The following is a 15,000-nucleotide window of genomic DNA, read 5'->3' on the forward strand; positions in this document are numbered from 1 at the left end:
AGATGGAAGATGGGGGGGAGAGAGATGGAAGATGGGGGGGGGGAGAGAGATGGAAGATGGGGGGGGAGAGATGGAAGATGGGGGGGAGAGAGATGGAAGATGGGGGGGAGAGATGGAAGATGGGGGGGAGAGAGATGGAAGATGGGGGAAGAGAGATGGAAGATGGGTGGGAGATGGAAGATGGGGGGGAGAGATGGAAGATGGGGGGAGAGAGATGGAAGATGGGGGGGGAAATGGAAGATGGGGGGGGAGAGAGATGGAAGATGGGGGGGGAGAGAGATGGAACATGGGGGCGGAGAGAGATGGAAGATGGGGGGGAGAGAGATGGAAGATGGGGGGGATAGAGATGGAAGATGGTGGGGGGAGAGAGAGATGGAAGATGGGGGGAGAGAGATGGAAGATGGGGGGGAGAAATAGAAGATGGGGGGGGAGAGAGATGGAAGATGCAGGGGCGGAGAGATGGAAGATGCAGGGGGGGATATGGAAGATGCAGGGGGGGAGAGATGGAAGATGCGGGGGGGAGATGGAAGATGCAGGGGGGTAGATGGAAGATGCAGGGGGGGAGATCTGGAAGATGCAGGGGGGGAGATGGAAGATGCAGGGGGGGAGATGGAAGATGCAGGGGGGGGAGATGGAAGATGCAGGGGGGGAGCTGGAAGATGCAGGGGGGGAGATGGAAGATGCAGGGGGGGAGATGGAAGATGCAGGGGGGGGAGATGGAAGATGCAGGGGGGGGAGAGATGGAAGATGCAGGGGGGGAGATCTGGAAGATGCGGGGGGGGGGAGATCTGGAAGATTCAGGAGGGGAGAGATGGAAGATGCAGGGGGGGGAGATGGAAGATGCAGGGGGGGAGATGGAAGATGCAGGGGGGGGAGAGATGGAAGATGGTCTCGTGAGGTGTGAAATTAACCTAAGGCCTGGGACATAGTAGATAGGGCTGTGCTGAGCCGCGCTGAGCAGATGCACTTACCCCCTGCATCTGTCATCGGCGCGGCTTTAGCAGCTGCTTCCGCACGCTTCCTCACGCGTGCGGAGGCTGAGAAATTCTGAGCAGACAGGCAAATGTAAAAGTTGCCGCTCAGGGAAGCGGAGGAGCGGTCACGTGACCGCTCACATCCAATGGGAGCGAGGGACTAGCCCCGCCTCCCGCCACGCCTCTGTTCCACCTCCGCCCCGCCTTTGCCCCACCTCCGCCCCGCCCCCAAAGCGCGCTCACTGCCTCGCCTGCCAGGACACAAAAAAGCTCCAGATTGAGCAGGCGAGGCAGAGCAGGAGCGCGGATCAGCGCGGCCGAGGCACCCTGCCCGAGGCCTAAGGCTGCGCTTATAGTGCTGGCAGCGCTGACGTCATCCTACGGTCGCTGGAAAAATCAAATTGAAGTGACTTCCAGCGACTGCGACCAAGACATCGCGCCGTCCTGCCGCTCCTACTATAAGCGCACGCGACGGTGTCAATACATTTGTTTTGACGCGACGTCGCCAGCACTATTAGCGCGGCCTAATATGTGTCAGCCAGATAGGGGTCCCCCCGAGATTTTTCTAAATACTTCAAGGGTTACTCCTAACAAAAAAGGTTGGGAATCGCTGGTCTAGTCTATCTTCTTAACCCACCTCCTAGCAGAGCTAATAAGTACTGTAAGTAGCAACATATATTTATAGCACACAACCCTATTTCCCCTCTTTATTTGGCAAATTGTAAGATTATATACACAAGCCGCCAGGTCAGGTCAGGAATGAGGAATGGCAAATTTTTTCAATATCTTAATTTTTATGTAACGGGTATTCCCCCACCCGATCGCAGATATAGTGTGGGTGCGGAGAACTCGGTGTTACCGGGTGTGGTGCGTTACCTGTCAGGCTCACAGGAGGGCTGAGCTTCCGCCGCGAGGAACCTGGGGCACGTATAATACTATGAGTAACCGTGTACTCGGTGCAGCGCCTCCACCTGCGATGGCTCCCACCAGAGGGGGAGTGGTTCGTCGCAGGACAATATATATATATATATCACTACACACACAGCATGTAAACCAACCAATGACTTTACTATTGCAGACGTACTTGTGCATATGATAGACCGGTGTCCCTCCCTAGAGGAGACACCCACTATGGCGTCTCGCAGGACGCAACCTCCTCCCACCGGATGATCCCACCCTGTGTCCAGTAACCCCACACAATATGTCCCTTCACGTGATATAGATGTGTGTGACTGCGCAGCCACTAGTCCCGTGTCAGTTCTCTGTCGGTGCACTTTATAACGATACCTGCCCTGGCTCCAGCCACGGGTGCCGCTATGCCCTTGGGTTTGGATCCGCCGTGACGTTCCACGCGTGGGGTGAATTCCGGCGTGGATAATATCACCGCAGCTCCGCACCGTCTGTACCTTGGCGGGGGTCCGTCTGCCGCCGGCAGACCTCAGTCCCTGCTTGACGTGACCTCCGGGAAGATAGTCTTTACATATAATATATAGGGGTCTGAGCTCAGACCTCTGGGGACGTGCAGCGTCCGCTGTGTCCCTAACTAACTGCTGAATACTACTAAGGGGGCAGGATCCCTAACCTGGGGCCTGTCCCTTAAAGAACACAACACTACTGGTGGCTCAGAGCTATCTGGGGCCTAGGGGGCTGCTGGCCTAGTGCAGGGAGTCACTGACTCCTGCACCCTACCTCCTTCCCCTAGCTGCTCCGGTCGCCGACTGCCTAACGTGCTCAGAGCCCGCGAAATGTATCAATCCCTCTGTGCAGGGAGATACTGTAGCCTTATTGGCTCCCTGGCGTCACGTGGGGCACTGCTGAGGCTCATGGGACTTGTAGTCCCTTCCAAGAGCCTATCCCTGGTAGGCTAGGGTTCGCGCGCTTGCTGCTCGCGCATGCGCAACTGTCCAGGCCAAGATGGCGGCGCTCTGCACGGGGAGCCGCCGAGAGCCCTAGCGACGCGCCCGCGGCCCTGACAACCTCCGCTCCGGTTCCCGTCTGCCCCTCACCCCTGCAATCGCCGACGGGTCCGCCATTGGGATCGGCGGCACCCGCGATCGCCAGCCAGGTGAGGGAGGGCGACGGGCAGAGGGGGACCTGGCTACATCTAATTTTAATTTAATGTCAATTATTTATGTAATTTTAATTAATGTATTAATTTTTTATTAAGTACAGTATAGATTAGAAAGTACATTTCAGATTTCAGGCTGCAAAGTGGTTTTTTTTATTTATTTCTAATAGAGGATTTCACTATCCTCTGTATACACAAACACACACTGCAGGGCCCACTTCTGTATACAGAAACACACACTGCAGGGCCCACCTCTGTATACAGTAACACACACTGCAGGGCCCACCTCTGTATACAGAAACACACACTGCAGGGCCCACCTCTGTATACAGTAACACACATTGCAGGGCCCACCTCTGTATACAGAAACACACACTGCAGGGCCCACCTCTGTATACAGAAACGCACACTGGAGCCCCCACCTCTGTGTACAGAAACACACACTTCAGGGCCCACCTCTGTATACAGAAACACACTGCAGGGCCCACCTCTGTATACAGAAACGCACACTGGAGCCCCCACCTCTGTATACAGTAACACACATTGCAGGGCCCACCTCTGTATACAGAAACGCACACTGCAGCCCCCACCTCTGTATACAGAAACGCACACTGCAGCCAGGGTTGCCACCTTCCATTGAAGGTTAACCCCGAGATTTTTCTTAGATCTATTTATTATACATTTTTTTATCTTGCCTTTGGCTGTATCCTCCCCTCCAAATTCCGTCAACATGGCTGCGTGACGTCACGTAATGCCCATTGCCATAACAACGAGCTGCTCCGTGACGTCACGCGGCATCAAGTTGACATGACAGCGGGATGGATTATGGTGACGAGGCATCACGTGATGCCACATTGTCATGGCAACATGTCATCGCCTGATGTTAGCGTGTCTCGTTGTCATGGCAACGGGGGCGTGACGTGATGTACATTGTTTTATAAATATTTTTTTTTAAGTGTCCCGGTTTTTGAAGTGAAACTTCTTTAGTGGCACCTAGTTCTGATGGGGCAAAACTGGATAGATGGAGACGAAATGTGAAACGGAAGTGACGTCACGCCCCCCCCCTGCTGTCGCCGCCGGCACCGCTCCTAACGGCCGCCATTCCCCCCACACATCCGCTGGCGGAAGCAAACCAGGGTTGGGTGGAAGACATGTTGTGGGTGGCAGGTGTCACAGAGAAACTCGCTGCTCATTGGCCGCGTGGGGGTGTGATTGACAGAGGGCGCTGCTGCAAGGCAACCGGTGATTGGCTGTCGCGTCTCGCTCGCCGCTGACGATTGGTTGAGGGGCTGTCAGTCGGTTAAGGGGTTCCGGCTGACAGGGGCAGGGAGACGTGTAACTTGGCGGCCCCAGACATGGCTGAGAAGCTGAACGGAGCTCAGCCGCCCGGTACCAACCTCCTCTTCTCCTCCGCCTCCTCCGAGTTCAGCTTCTCCGTGCCCTTCATCCCCGTCAGCCAGCCCAGCACGGGCTCTGCGGTGCTGCCCGCCGGTGAGTGCGCTGCTCCGGGGTGGGTGAGCTACCTGAGGCCGAGGCTCCACTGGTAACAACAGGCCTCATCCTGCACCCCCTTCCCAGGAGCTCAGGTTCACCTTTACTGCCCCCCCCCCCACCCCCCCCAGCGCATGGAATACCTAATTGTAGAATATTTATGGATTTAAGTGTGACTCCCAATTATCCAAACCGGTAGAAGCCCCCCACCCCCACCCCAATAAATATATATGTGGGTGAGCCCCCCCAATCATCAATGCTATTGTCGCACATCCGTGTTACCGTGCCCAGTGTGTGTGTGCGTGTGTGACACTGTGTGCGCGCGCGTGTGCATGTGTGTGCGTGTGACACTGCGTGTGTGTGAGGATGTGACAGGATTTGTCAGTAGAGTTAAAACCACAAAGCCGTGTCACTGATCCCTTAATCTGCTAATATCAAGAAAAATAGGGGAGGGGGGAGAGATGGAGGGAGAGGGGGGAGAGATGGAGGGAGAGAGGGGGGGAGAGATGGAGGGAGAGAGAGGGAAATGGAATGGGAGAGAGGGGGGGAAATTGGAGGGAGAGGGGGAAATGGAATGGGAGAGAGGGGGGAGAGAGGGGGGAAATGGAATGGGAGAGAGGGGGGGAGAGGAGGGAGAGAAGGGGGAAATGGAATGGGAGAGAGGGGGGAGAGAGATGGAGGGAGAGAGGGGGGAAATGGAATGGGAGAGGGGAGGAGAGAGGAGGGAGAGAAGGGGGAAATAGAATGGGAGAGAGGGGGGAGAGAGATGGAGGGAGGGAGAGAGGGGGGAAATGGAATGGGAGAGAGATGGAAGGAGAGAGTGGAAAATGGAATGGGAGAGAGGGGGGAGAGAGGAGGGAGAGAGGGGGGAAATGGAATGGGAGAGAGGGGGAGAGAGAGGGGGGGAGAGATGGAGGGAAGTCTAACCCATTCTCCCTCTCCCCCAGCTCTCCCCCCTGTCGGAGCGCTTCTCGGACGAGCAGTTGGTCGGTATGTCGGTGCGGGAGCTGAACCGCCAGCTCCGCGGCTTCGGCAAGGAGGAGGCGCTCCGCCTCAAGCAGCGCCGGCGCACGCTCAAGAACCGCGGCTACGCACAATCCTGCCGCTACAAGCGGGTCCAGCAGCGCCACGTCCTGGAGACGGAGAAGTGTCAGCTCTCCCGCCAACTCCAGCAGCTTCAGCACGAGGTCACCCGCATGACCCGGGAACGGGACGGCTGGCGCACGCGCTACGAAAAGCTGCTGGGCGCCACGGGAGGAGGAGGAGGGGGGGACGTGCTGGGAGCTGCCGGGGGGGACGTGGGCCCAGGGGCTGAGCTCTTCCTGTGACTCTACCCCCTCCCCCCCAAGTCAGGGGGGTTAACCTCACAGCAAAGGAGAGGCTACCGCCATCCAGCCGCAGGGGGACAGAGCCCGCTGAGGAATGGGAAGGGCCGCCCAAAAAGGGAGACCCCCAAATACTGGGGCAGTTAGGCCCCCAAAATAGAGACTGAGATCCACCCCAAAAGGGAGGCACTGAGACCCCAAAAACTGAGATGATGAGACCCCCCAAAAGGGAGACACAGGTCCCATAAACTGAGACAATGAAACCCCAAAAATGAGATACTCAGACCCCCCAAAAGGAAACCTCGAAAAATTGAGACACTCAGATCCCCCAAAAGGGAGACACTGGAACCCCAAAACTGAGACACTCAGACCCCCAGAAGGAGACGACCCTCAAAAGACTCTCAAACCCCCAAAACTCAGACACTGAGACCCCTAAAGGGGAAGCTCTCCAACCCAAAAATCTGAGACCCCAAAAGGGAGACACTCAGGCCCCCCTATTGGCCCACGCCCTTGTTATCACGGAGACTCCTTCGGAAGTGAGAGAGGTGTCACTGTGACGCTTTCTCCCTGGTAAAAGTTCCCCCCAGTTGGAACAACAACAAGATCCCTTCTCCCCCGGCCCCGAATACAGGACCCGCAGTGTCACTGCTGAGCTGTATACTGAGGGTGGGTGCTATACACCGGGACAGAATGACCCCACTACACCAGACATAGACTCACTGATATAGGGTCAGTCTCCCTGATATAGGGTCAGTCTCTGATATAGGGTCATTCTGCCTGATTTGGGGTCAGCCTCCCTGATTTTGGGTCAGTCTCACTGATATAGAGTCAGTCCCCCTGATATAGGTTCAGTCTCTGATATAGGGTCAGCCTCCCTGATTTTGGGTCAGTATCACTGATATAGGGTCAGTCTCACAAATTTGGGGTCAGCCTCCCTGATTTACATAGTAGTTGAGGTTGAAAAAAGACGTACGTCCATCAAGTTCATCTTATGCTAAATTTAGACGACAGATACTTTATCCTATATCTGTACTTACTTATTGATCCAGAGGAAGGCAAACAGAAAACCCAGTGTCATATCATCCAATGATATCTCATAACGGGAAAATAAATTCCTTCCCGACTCCAAGAATTGGCAATCGGATTAATCCCTGGATCAACATCCTTCCCATGTATACTTATTTGGTATATCCCTGTATACCTTTCCTTTCTAAAAAGATGTCCAACCTTTTTTTAACAAATCTATTGTATCTGCCATCACAGTCTCCATGGGTAATGAATTCCACATTGTAACTGCCCTTACTGTAAAGAACCCTTTCCTTTGTTGCTGGGGAAATCTCCTTTCCTCCAACCTAAAGGGATGGCCCCGAGTCCTTTGTACTGTCATTAAGATGAATTTGGGGTCAGTCTCCCTAATTTGGGGTCAGTCTCACTGATTTGGGATCAGTCTCCCTGATATAGGGTCAGTCTTACTGATTTTGGCTCGATCTCCCTGATTTGGGGCCAGTCTCACTGATTTGGAGTCAGTCTCCCTGATTTAGGGTCAGAACTTTTCCATTAAAATGCTGTTTTTTGGGGTCCTAGAACCTCACAAATCTCCCCAATTTCGGTGACATCTTTGCTTCACCCCCAAAATCACAGCGTCTGAACCCCTTAAATAAGCGGCTACTCTGGGACTGGCTGAGCCCGTCCCGGATAATCAGGACCCCCCTCGTCCCTTACCCAGGGGGCGCTGTAGAAATAGGCTGGTTTTATTTTTTGGGGGGGGAAAAGTAAATTATTGATTTTTTTAAATGCGTGTGATTGTGAACTGATTGAAGGCCTCTCCCCCTGGATGGGAGGGGCGGAGCTATTGGGTTGCTAGGCGGAATTGGCCGCGTGTTGTGAAAAAAAAAAGTTTCTTCTCATTATTTTGTATTCGAAAAAATAAAACAAATCTATTTAAAGATAGGGAATAAAAGATGCAGTTTTTACAGCAGAATGGTGTGCAGGGTTTTTGTTGTGAATTTAATACATAAATCATTATATAAATATATTTATAATAATAAATAATAATAGCATGTTCTTGTATAGCGCTGCTAGTTGTATGCAGCGTTTTACAGAGACATTTTGCAGACAGTCCCTGCCCCATGGAGCTTACAATCTATGTTTTTGGTGCCTGGGCCACAGGGAGATAAAGTGACTTGCCCAAGGTCACAAGGAGCCGACACCGGGAATTGAACCAGGCTCCCCTGCAACAATCTCAGAGTCTTTACTCACTGAGCCTGTGTGTGTGTGTGTGTGTGTGTGTGTGTGTGTGTGTGTGTGTGTGTGTGTGTGTGTGTGTGTGTGTGTGTGTGTGTGTGTGTGTGTGTGTGTGTGTGTGTGTGTGTGTGTGTGTGTGTGTGTGTGTGTGTGTGTGTGTGTGTGTGTGTGTGTGTGTGTGGTGCAATACCTGTGGCTCACACTCACTCACTCCGCTACTGGGAGCTTGGGGTGTACGGGATTCTATAGTGTACAATAACCCCGTTACAGGACCCACATACAATAAACAATACACAATGGTTGTAACGCTTGCGCTCACCACGAACAATGCGGGACCCCGGTACTGAGGTGGGAAAGTATGAAACTGCGCACCCACAGCAGCGGAGGCGCGCCTGGAGGGTGGATAGTCAAGATCGCTGAGTCTGGACTGGAGAGAGTTGGTTAGTCTTAGTACTTGCCGAGGTCATAGGTAGGTGCCAGGAGAGTAGTCAGTAGGGCCGTGGTCTGGGGTTGGAGCCAGTAGGAAGGTAGTTGGTCCGTTAGCCTTGGTCAGGGATGGAGAATAGTGAATGGTCAGGGATGGAGAATAGCGAATGGTCAGAGGCAAGCCGGGGTCGGTAATCCAGAGAGAGGTCCTAAAGTCAAGCCGGGTCGGTACACAGAAGAGATAAGCAGCAGAGGGTTAAAGCACAACAGGAACAAGGCAGGGACGTGGGAACACAAGGCTACCATGAACGATGCTCAGCCAAAGAATGAAAGGAAGGCCGAGCATATATAGGAGAGCTGGACGAATAGGACTGAGGGGAGGAGCGGAGGCGCGGTCACCGCGGAAGCAGGGCTAGGCTGCAGGAGACAGGTAGAGATTAATGTTGACGTGCAGCTGTGGAGCGGTGCACGCGCGTCACGTGTGCGCGCTGTGCAGGGTGGCCGCGCGGTACCAGCTCCCAGCAGAGGGGCGGAACCAAGGTCCGTGTGATCCTTGAAAGCCCTCCGTGGGCGCGCGCGCTCTGTAAGGTGTGTGGGAGGCTGTATAGCAGAAGGCAAGGAGGAAGCGCGCTGCAAGGAACGCGCTCTTTGACCGCTTGCAGCTGTATGCTGTGCAGCAGGAGGTAAGGAGGGAGCACGCCGCAGTGGACGTGTTCCCCGATTCCTTACAATGGTATAATTAGAACAGTTTACTGTATGCATAATAATCAACACACAATAGTGCCACACTGTAACACTAGGCCTCGCACGGCCGTAACCCCACACTGTGTCCTCAGAGTCCCACACCCACCCAAGTGTGTGAGACAGCGCTGCCCACTAAGACGGAGGTGTACGTTGGTGCACGTGTTGCGGTGAGGTACCTGCCGGGTGATGCCACAAACGGGCGCCCAGACGCTGTCGTTGGGATCCACAGATCCAGAAGGGTGATCTACGTTGGATGGCTCCCATGTGGAGTGATCCACCTTTAGAATATCTCTAGTCTCAGAGTGATCTAGTCCCAGATCACTGAATCGTCAATCGCCAACGCGTCCTGGCTGTGTCCCTCCCTCTCTCTGGTACTACAGGGCCGTGTCCCTATCCTATGGGCCGGTCCCTGCAGCGACCACAAGCTGACGGTAGTCGGGTCCTAGCTGGGGCCTAACAGGGGTTTTCTGGCCTAGTGCAGATGTCACAAACACCTGCACATACCTCCTTCCCTGTCCTTGTCCCAGCTCCGACTGACTGACGTGGTCTCAGTGCGCGAAATGTATCTATCTGCAGGCAGGGGAATCTCAGTGCCCTATTGGCTGCGGTGGGCCATGTGACATTGCAACCCTATGGCCGCCGCACGGTGGAAGGACACTGCGCATGCGCCGGATGCGCGACTGGGTACAAGATGGTGGCGCCCTGTGGAGTTTGGCCGTCGCAGAGCCACCGGTGCACCGGAGCGCTCCCTAATTGCCCGCACCTATCTGGCTAGCTGCCGGGTTTGCCGCTGACTCCAGCGGCACCCGCGCCAACCACCGTAGCGGAGGTAAGGAGGGGGGGGGGGCAGGGGGAACCCTGCTACATATATATGTAGCCAGGTCCCCTTTGGCTCCCCGGTTCACCATTGAGAAGGCAGAGAGGCAGGAAGGCCCTCTAGAGGTCACGGAGGCGCAGTTAAGCATAGCGGCGGCCATTACAGCTTCGCACAGGCGCAGTAAAGAGCGCACGCGGTCCCAATGCTAAAGAGGTCCTGAGTGGACTACAATTCCCAGCAGCCTCTGGGGACTGCCCTTTCACCCACATCACATGCAGCCAGCCAGCAAATAGGGTTTGCAGCTTCTCCTGTTGGAGAAGGATACAATGTTGCTGGGACCACACTAGTCAGTTGGAACTGGGAGCAGGAAGGGGGAGGAGGTGTGTAAGGAGCAAGTGGCTCTTACACTAGGCCAGGCTACCCCCAGGCCCCAGGTAGGCCCCACTCCCCACTAGGTTAGTGGGTAAGTCATAGGGAAAGCCCCTTAGGTAGGGACCCTGCCCTTAGGTGAGTGTAAGTCTAGTCAGTGACACAGCTGCAGTGCTGTGTGCTCTGACAAGAAGAGACAGTGTTGTGTGCAGTGCAGCTAGAGTAGTTGCTTTGGCTGTGTCAGGGAAAGGCCCCTCATAGGAAGAAGGGGGGGTTGCTTTCTACGTTATACAGTGTGTGTAATATCACCAGTGCCAGTTGCATGTGGTGAACTGCCAGAGTCTGGGATCAGACAGAATCTACAGTAAGAGTTATGCAGGGGTTAGGGTAGAGGTATACCCCAGGGCCCGTTTAGTCCCCTGAGACACTAGAGAATACTGTATGTGATAGGGAAATCCTTAAGACAGGGACTCCTTCACATACTCAGAGAAAGAGGAAGAGACATGCTGCAGGACAGTGCCTGAATGCCATGCAGCCTGAGTGCAGAATGAGTATCCATTCCTGCAGAGAGCAGCGCAGTGCGGCGTGGGATCACTGTGCGGTGTTGCTGAGCCAAGGATTATCCTGATCAGGAGCAGTGATCAGGGAGGTAGTAGAATAAGTGCACCACCGGGCTCCAACACAGGGAAGCGCTATCCCTCACACTCACACTCTCTATGGTTGTGGACACTCACATTATTATCAAAGGAACTGAGGGTGATGTGATGATGGACATGTGGGTGAGGGGATGGTATGCATTCAGGGTGATGCAATGTTATTCATGTAATGATGTCTTGATGTTATGCAAAGAGAGTTTCATTGAAGTTACAGTTCATGCTCAGTAAATACTGTTTATTCACATTGTGTGTATTTACTGTATGGTTGTTCTGGTGAGGGCACACTCCCACCACGTTGGGATCCCTCATCAGTGGAGGCGCTGCACCGAGTGTAAGTATATACCCCAGGTTCCCCGTGGCAGAATCTCAGCCCTCCTGGTTGTCAAACAAGTACAGCACCACACTGATACGTTGTCAGATACACCTACCCACCTCAATCTCACTTAGGGTGGAGGAAAGAGGGCTACATATACTGTATTATATAAATATCCTTACTCATGCACACTGTGGCAAGTGGTAGTGGCAGGAAGGTAACTCACTCCCCATAGATGCACACAGAGTCCTTCTTTTCTTTTGTTCTTGTATTGTAAAATGAACAATAACAGAGGGGAACTGGGATAGGTGGCAAACGTGAGGGAGAGGTAATTATGATAATTACGCCTTGAAGATGGGATAACAGACTGCTCCAGAAGGCTGGTGGTTCCAAAAGGAAGCATGCTTTCATGTCCAAGCAGGAACAAGCAAAGGACTATACCAACTAACAAGGCATAGCAGGGGAAGAAAGCCAAACCAACTGGGATTTGAACAGAGGGGTTTGCCAAGGCAACAGGCTGGGAGCAATGGGAAGGCTACATTTGTAACAAACTTAGGCTGAGGCCATGCTAGGCGCATGCGGGACGGAGCGCATGACGTTGCGTGCGCCTGCAGCAGGGGCGATTTGTGGCCTAGGGCGAGACACGATGGGGAGGCGTGGCCGTAACGTCACGGAAGCGGTTCAGCCTCATTGGCGGAACCAGTCTCGTTACACGTCCGTCCCGTGACAAAATCTAATTATTTTGTCGTGCGAAAAATCGGCCACACCGTCGTCCCCGCGCGCGTTCTATGGCCGGTTCCAGGACATATATATTTTTATATATATATATATATATATATATATATAAGACAGCGCCTGTGATACCATACACCTAAATTGCTGCAACCCAGGTCCTGACTAGCAAGATGCCCCACCCTGCACAGATGCCTATTAACAATCATATAAGTATATAAAAATTGTGGTATGAAACAGGATGATGGAGATATATAAAATATATATACGTATTAAAAATAAAAAAGTGAAAAATAGTGCAAACAAATGAATAACATATAATGTATCATAAATAAAAAATCTCAAAATTCTGATCATAAAAAATATAAAATGTTGAAAAGGAAAAAAAAGTCTATGAAAAATGAAAAATAAAAATAAAATGTTCTGTGTCTGTGTGAAAAAACCTTGAAAGGAAAAATATGGTCCGGGCAGCTTCCTTCTTGGGGTCAACAACCTCCCAAACGATACCTATTAGAACAAAAGAAAAAGCGCACAATCCATGTGTAAAATCTAATATAAAAGGTTTTACAACGATAGTCCATCCCCTGATGAAATCCGCTGAGACGGAAGAAACGCGTAGGGTCAAGTGGTATAGGAGCTACGGTGGTGGAGCAGCCCAGACGCCTGAACACAGACGCCAGTACAGAAGTTCCCTGTCATCTCATTTGAGAAGAACCGTGCAGAGCCGTGCAGACTAGGAACAGCAAGTTGCTCATCCGTGTTGTCGGAGAGACGCTGAGACGGTGACACCAGCAGCAGCAAAGCCTTGCGGTCTACACAGCTACATAGAACTGAAGGAAGCAGTGGCAGTCTGACGTCTGTTTGGTGCATGGGCTTGTCCCATATAATGCTATTAATACACTGAAAAAGTGGGAGTGTGCAATTGTCTATGTTCGTGGTAAATTAAACCTTTTATATTAGATTTTACACATGGATCGGGCGCTTTTTCTTTTCATATATATATATACAGAACAAAAAGACAGCACCTCTGATAAACGTGACTGTGTGTATAAATACAGTCTCTGTACTACAAAATGATGAGATGAGCAGAGAACTAACAACATGAGACCGTTAGTGAATATGGCTGGATGATGATAACCAGTCTAATGGTGTATATTTGGGACTTAGGGCCTCATGCAGTAAGCGCCGATAAGCTGTTTATCACCATTTTTTCGGCAAATTTGCCCTCCCGATTCAGTAAGCGCCGATAAGTGGGAATTATCGGCAAGTTTTGTTGCCGATAAAAACTTATCAGCAGCCGGGTGCTGATAAGCCACTTATCGGCACTTTTTGAACTCGGTGGAATTCAGGTAGCTCCGATCAGCTTTTCGCTGCATTCACAGGAGTGACGAAGCCGAGAAACAGTTTGGTAGCTGAGGCGAAACGCGTAGAGTTTACCAGTGGACCAATTTTGGTCTTGGAGACGATCCGTAGAACCAGCTCTGAATGCAGTGACGTCACATTTGGCAGACGGGCGCGCAGAAGGAAGCTCCGGTCCAGGACGCAGAGCGGTGGAAGCCAGCAGACTGACCTATAGGAGGCGGTGAGCTGTTTCGGGAGATCCTCCATTCACATATTGTGATACATGCTTTTAACTTTTGTGAAATTTGTAAGTGCGCATTTTTATTGTGTTTTTTTCATATAAAATATCATATTGATCGCACTATGTAGTCTTCTCCCTCTCTCTATACATACACTGCCGACGGAGAATCGCTAGGGGGGTACAGCTCATAGACATCTTTAAGGGTGGCAACCCAATTTGCCAACTGCTCAGATTATCACCTTGCTCCTGTGAGTAGATTAACCATAAGAGCCAAGACATTGCTTCTATATCCATACAACACTTGACGTCTGCACTTATATGTATATATTGTTCTCTTATCTCCCCACATGCTCCCCCTGGATGTTTTGAGCAACACTTAACCCTTGGAACCCGTGACACAGGTCCCACCAGTGAGGTTTGAGCAAGGGGTTGGATTATTAATCCTATCTGCACCACTTTTCTCATTTATTTCATTCACGAAGTAGCGCCTGTTTTGTCACTCTTTTCCACACTATATGTGGAAGATATTGTCCAGGACTAAAGAAAAACATAACCTCACATCCTCCCTTCCTTGCTTACCCCTATATTCGGCAACCCAGATTTTCCACCGGGTTGCGCCCTTAAAGACTTCAAACAATTCAGAGAGGTCAATATAAAAACGGTGACAGACCTAGTGGATAAAGGGGTGATTCTGTCATTCCAAGATCTTCAAAAGAAATTCCACCCTCAATATTTCTCCCTGTTTAGCTTTCTCCAGATCAGACACTTTCTAATAGCAATTTCACAAAGAACAAAGTTCCCAGAGTTAACAAATTTCAAAAAGCTATGTGGTGTGGGGACACACCAAAGAGGTCTGATCTCGGAGATTTATTCAGGGATATCATTGCCAGCGATAACCGTCAACCACAGTTATATGATAATAAAATGGGCTGAAGACCTCAACATAGAAATAGATAGAGATGACTGAGAGGACACCTGGGAATCAGCTGCCAAAACATACATTTGTACTACTATAAAAGAAAACATATACAAAATGTTATTTCAATGGTACTTAACCCCGAGTAGGCTGAGCCAGATCTTCCCTGGCCTTCCTGATCTATGCTGGATAGGATGCAACCAGAGGGGAGATCTGGTGCACATCTGGTGGTCTTCCCCTCGGATCCAGACATTCTGGAGCATGATCCGGACACTGATCCAAGATGTCACCGGAATGGAGGTGCAGATGGACCCGGAATGGAGATGCAGATGTCACCGGAATG

General features: G+C 51.8%; 1 protein-coding gene across 1 annotated transcript in view; it reads left to right on the forward strand.

The window, feature by feature from the left end:
• LOC142465155 (neural retina-specific leucine zipper protein-like) overlaps positions 1 to 7,839 on the forward strand; it is a 25,506-nt gene extending 17,667 nt beyond the window's left edge. Inside the window, 1 exon segment of the mRNA XM_075569110.1 lies at positions 5,481 to 7,839. Within this exon segment, the coding sequence (XP_075425225.1) occupies positions 5,481 to 5,861 (381 nt within the window). The 3' untranslated portion in view covers positions 5,862 to 7,839.
• Positions 7,840 to 15,000: the final 7,161 nt, after the last annotated feature.

The sequence above is a fragment of the Ascaphus truei genome, chromosome 13 (assembly GCF_040206685.1).
Source record: "Ascaphus truei isolate aAscTru1 chromosome 13, aAscTru1.hap1, whole genome shotgun sequence".
In the NCBI taxonomy this organism is placed as follows: Eukaryota; Metazoa; Chordata; class Amphibia; order Anura; family Ascaphidae; genus Ascaphus; species Ascaphus truei.